Below are 5,648 nucleotides of genomic sequence, written 5' to 3' on the forward strand. Positions count from 1 at the left end.
TTTAAACTGGAGCAGGGTACATTTAGATTAGACATTAGGAAGAAGCTCTTTACTATGAGGGTAGTGAGGTACTGGAACAAGTGGTCCAGAGAAGCTGTGGATGCCTCGTTCCTGAAAGTGTTCAAGACCACATTAGACGGGGCTTTGAGCAACCTGGTCTAGTGGGAGGCGTCCCTGCCCATGGCACGGCGGTTGGAACTAGAGGACATTTAAGGTTCCTTCCAACCCAAACCATTCTATGGTTCTGATGTAAAATGCACTTGCATGCTAAAATACTAATTCCCCTTTTTTCTTTCCCAACCCTTTTCTGTGAACATGCATATCAAAGACTATGAAGATGAACCTCCAATAAGAGTCTTACATGACCTCCATTGTGAAATTAGGACTGTGAAGGTAATATCTTAACTTGCTTTCTTCTTGAAAGATTGTGGGTTTTCCATAAACTTTATCACTAAGCCACCATACAGCTTCATTAGTCAGCAGTTCTGACCCTTATGTTATTCATTTAGCTTTTAAGTCCTCATAATGTCTGTGGATGTCAGGGTAGTGCCCCAAAACTTCTGGGTGACTTAAAGTAGATTTTGCAGTATTTATTAGTTTGCAATCATTGTTGTCACTTGGATCAATGGGGACAAAGGTAACAGGGATGTTGTAGCTGTGCCAAGGTGTAGGTGTAGGGGAGAATGATTCAGGAGCAGCAGCAGCTGCCTAGAGAAGAGTTATAATTGTTTGTGTTCAATGACTGGCACTTACCATAAAGAAAACCTTCACAGAAGTTTCAGTACCTTCAGCTGTTGAGTTAAATTTGTGAAGAACATTCTTTATTTCTTTAACAGAAGTAGAAAAAATGGGCTATAGAAATGAGCAACTGTATAAGTAATTGGGAGGCAAGATGGGATACAAACCTGAGGTTTACTATCTGCTCCACACTAACTCTTTATATGTGGGGAGTAGTAGTCCAAGCTAATTGCTGCTGTCTCATATTTTTGTGTAGTAAAAGCATATATTTTTGTTTGAGAAGTTACCAGTAATAGTTATCATACAGTGAACAGTTATCTTAGTTTAACTTTTGTAAATTTTTGTACTCTCATGCCCTATATCTTCCTGATATTTTGTAACCTAGTTTTCAGGTATAGATAAGACCTAAATTTGCTGCTTATCCTTATCTGAATTGAAGTTCAGTACTTATTCTCAAAACACTTTTTGTATAAACAACTGCCATGTGGTGATTTGAAAACCAATGTTTCTGTGTTTTCCTCCTCACTTCCACCCCCAAAGGAAGATATTAATGCCAGTCTTGGTAAGAGTTGCTCTGAAAAACAAGAAATTAATGAGTTTATCAAGGCAAATGAAATATTGATGCAGAAAAATGCTGCGGATCTTGGAAAAATAAAAGAACTGTTCCAGAAGTATGGCTACAAACCACATGTCAAAGACTCTCCAGGTAATACTTCTTGGCAATACAGTATGTGAAGACAAATGTAACTTTCTAAAAATATTTCTCTTTAGCTATATTTCTATTAACAAAGAGATCGTAGATTTATAGGATTATAGAATGTGTTGGCCTGGAAGGGACACTTAATGTCATTTAGTCCAAACGTCCTTGCAGTAAGCAAGAACATGTTTAACTTGAACAGTTTGCTCAAAGCCCCATCTATGTTATTTGTTTTATAATAATATCCAGAGGACAAGAGATTCTGTTGTGTTTGGTGCCCTAAGAATAAACCAAAATACAAAACCTTAGTGATAGTAACTTAAATGTATGCCAGGCGATATATGTGGTATGGTTTTTTTTCTCCAGTAATGGTTATATTCAGCAGACATTTTAGCAAACGTGTTTGCATAACCCAGAGAATTACGTTGCTTCAGCTTCTCATGCATGGGAAACTATTGTAGATACATCTAAATTAATTTGTATTTGTATGTGGTGGTTCCATTAACTTAAATCACCTAATTAAAAATCCTAAAATAATGTGCTCCACAGCACAAACAGGACAAAGAAGCACATGTGGGGATTAGGTGACACATGGCAAGCAGTGGTAGCTTGATCTTTGGAGGGGAAGAGATCCTTAATCCAGTTAGAAAGTACATGTGCACCTGTGTGAAAAATCCAGGTATGCCAAATGAATTTATGGTACCGCAGCTGCTGGTTCTACACGTACCTCATTTGGTACCAAGGGCCCGATGAGTCGTCAAGAAGCCTTTGGCAGGATACACCTCAACCTGCCCCGAGCATTGTGCAGTCGGTACATAAACCAAAACTGTGGCCATGGACCATATCCACCTCCGAGTTAAGTTACCACAACTGGTTTACAAAGATATGGCAGAAGGCTCTTATTTTATAATATCTTCCTTCCTGTTATCTCTCTGCCTTTAGAGAAAACTCCAAAGCAAGCTACAAAGTTAACTTACTTGTTTAGATGTATTTTTAAGCTAAGTGTGTCTGAACACATACATAAAAAGGGGATGCCTCTGCAGTATGCCATATTACTTTAAATAGCTTTTTTCCCCTCCCTGCTTCTTAAATCACACAGAAATTCACAAATATTTTGGAGTGTTCCAGTTTAACTACAGAAATGTGCAAGTTACATGTTTGCTTATTTCTGCAGTGGATTCTTATTAGTTAAAAAGTTACCCTCTTTTTGTAAGTTTTCAGTTACTGTTTGATAACCTTTCTTCAGGACTGTTTTTCAGAAGAATAAGCATTCTAGTACTGTGTGCAGCCTTTGCCGTTTCCCAATAAACATTTTAAGTTTTATGCAAATTTTTTCATTGTCATTTATGTTGTACGTGTTTTATGAATTTCCACACTTGCACTGAAAAAAAAAAAAAAATCTGTTTAAGATTATCACTTCCTGCCTGCTCCATTCAGGGAGATGAATTCTGTTGAAAGATTTTTTTACTGAAGTATAATTTAATTTTTTTTTTTTTTTTTTGTAGAAATAATATTTACCAGCAAAGTCAAATTCAGTAAATATATGACCTGTATTATAAATATAGCTTAGCCTGGTATGGGCTTTTGATATCTCTTGTAGCTTCAGGTTCAGTGGTTTAAAATTAAAGAAGAAATCTCTTTTTCACAATAGATTTTGAAGGAGGGGAATATAAACTTCTGACTTTTTATTATTATTAACACTTTTCTCAAACAGAAGAGGAGGAAGAAGTTAACAGTGATTCAGTGGTGCCTGTCCAGAACAAGTGCGATGAAGAAAAAGCAGATGATGTACCTCATCCTCCTGCTTCTACTGAGAAGCCACCAGTGCCCAAAGACTCGCTGCATCACCCCCAGCTCTCCGATTTTGGCCTTTCACACTATGCTTTCTCCAGGCCTTGGAGTGCAGCGAAAGGACAACACGCAACAAATGCATATCAAGAAAATTCAAAGAACAGGACTCCACTAAAAACACAGATCCCCTCTTTTTTGCCCAAAACACCAAAGTGCAAGCTGAAGATGGATGATTATGAGTGCGTAACACCGAAACTTGAACACTTTGGCATTAGCGAACATACCATGTGTATGAATGAAGACTATACGATGTCACTTATGCGTAAAACGGCTCCGAAAAGCAAAAAGTGAGTAAATTACTGAAGTTCAGATTGTTTCTCAACTGAATTTTGTGTGGTTTCTTCTTGCTCTACTAATTTCTTGCTGCTATCATCCTTCTCTTCTAATGGATTATATGTTATTATCTGTCAGCTGGTTAGTCCTGTGTCTTTATTCAACTCTCTACATGTCTTTTCACTTACCCTTTGTGGTAAAAAATGCAGCTGTGAAACATGTCTCTGCTCTGCTCCTTCCTTGACTCTGCCACGATAAGTCGTTCAAACTCAGTTTGTTTGCAAAGGGAAAATGCATAGTGTGAACACACATCTGTAGTAGATACTGCATAGCTGATTTAAAGGTCTTAAAAACTTTAGGAATATAGACCTGGAAAAAACTTCTAAAGCATTCAGTAAAATGCCTCACGGTAGAAACAGTGTTGTTACGCAGCCCCACCTTACAAATAGCTCTCTTCAGTCTTCTCCTGAAAAGACATCTCCAGATTTCCACTGTTCTAATTAAAATTAAAGCAGCCAATTGGCAGCAGTGAGGTGTAGACCACCTTAGCTTAGAAGCATTTTTCTATACTTCTAAGGTAATGTAAAGGTGGTTAGATCATGGGTTTATTGTTAGTATTAGCAACACATTCAATTTTAAAAGCTTGCAGTATTTAAAAGAAACTGGCTTTTCTGCAGCTAAATGTTTGGTATTCAGAGAAATTATTAAAAAGCCCAAACAAGAACCATATTCAAAATAAGTTGTGGAAATAATCATTCAACATTTTAATAATTTATATTTTTTTATAATCCTGATTTTTGCAGTTTAAACACAGTGTGAAGTTCTTCAGAACATTCCATCTTAAGTGATGTTGTTCCTCTAAGACCTAGTTTACTGCAGTCTTCAAAATCTGAGTGGTTGAGATTTTGGGGCTGGTTTTTTTGGGTTGCTTTTTTTAAAATTTTAAGATTACTAGGAGGAAAAGTGAAAAGATAGATTTATTTTTATTTATTTCTTTTTTTAGTTTTGTCATCTCTCATTTTGATTAGTTACGTAAATACTATAATGTCTATAACGCTCTCCAGTATTTGAAGTGTAATAGCAGGAAAACTGTTACTGAATCCTTGAAAGGTAGTAATTCAAAAATTACTCCCTCTCTAATAACATTTTGAAAATAGTTTCAGCTTATTGCACAATTTAAGTCCTTTTTGTATTTTTTTGTGGTCTTATACTACCTTTCCTAATTAATGAAAACTGTTCAAAATGTGATCTTCAGCTTGAATTATGGTTTTAATTTATAAATTAATACATACACAATATATATTATATCTCTGTGGCTTCTACTGAAACAATTAGTCTGCTAGCAATATTTATATACAATACCAAGAAAAAAAGACACACTGGCAGCTTTCCATACCCCTAATGACAGCATTAATATTCTGTAATAAATTAGTTACAGCATGACTGCTCTTTAATGCATTGTCATTATTAATAACCAAAACAAAGGGACACACGCAAATTGTGATTCAAGTTAAAATTGCCTGTGAATTCAGAATTAGTGGCATGTGTGAGAGGTCAAGACCGTAAGTCATCAGAGTTAAAATGTTTCACTATCTTTAACCTTTTTAGTTTGTTTTACAACAGTTAGAGTTCACTTGCAGTTTGATCAGAAAGGCTGAAACAATTAAGCAGCTTGTTTCCTCCGGAGAGCACTGGCCTGCTTCTTGGTGAGAAGGCTCAGTGTGTTAACTGGGCAGGGCGCTGAGCCAGCAAGCAAACAAACAAAAGTAATAAAAGAAATACTTTTTTTTTTTCCACTGAGTAATAGGCAGAATTTCTTCCCTGAGGATCAGATAATCAAAAAACCTAGTACAAATGAGGTAGCTTTACACCTATAGTTCCCAGCACAAAGACAGGGAATATTTCTGACTCCTGGAGATGGTGCTGCCCTTTTGCATCCCTTGCTTGTGCCAGCTAGGTCTCCTACCTAGCTGAAATCTGCCTAGCAGCTGTGCGTTGTGTAAAAAACACTTGAAAAATTCATCTCAAAGTTCTTGAAAATCTTTAGAAGACTTCAGCTTCTCCAGCTTTGCTTTTCAGTTTTGAAGCA

At 36.5% G+C, this 5,648-nt stretch overlaps 1 protein-coding gene across 1 annotated transcript in view; it reads left to right on the plus strand.

Moving 5' to 3' along the window:
• The first annotated feature begins 315 nt into the window (after positions 1-315).
• Positions 316-5,648, plus strand: part of SKA3 (spindle and kinetochore associated complex subunit 3) — an 11,245-nt gene continuing 5,912 nt past the window's right edge. The window contains exons 1-3 of the mRNA XM_009864436.1: positions 316-393; positions 1,279-1,444; positions 3,150-3,573. Coding sequence (XP_009862738.1) covers positions 316-393; positions 1,279-1,444; positions 3,150-3,573 — 668 coding nt within the window. The remainder of the gene's footprint in view (positions 394-1,278; positions 1,445-3,149; positions 3,574-5,648) is intronic.

This window comes from Apaloderma vittatum, unplaced genomic scaffold (assembly GCF_000703405.1).
Source record: "Apaloderma vittatum isolate BGI_N311 unplaced genomic scaffold, ASM70340v1 scaffold8062, whole genome shotgun sequence".
Lineage (NCBI taxonomy): Eukaryota > Metazoa > Chordata > Aves > Trogoniformes > Trogonidae > Apaloderma > Apaloderma vittatum.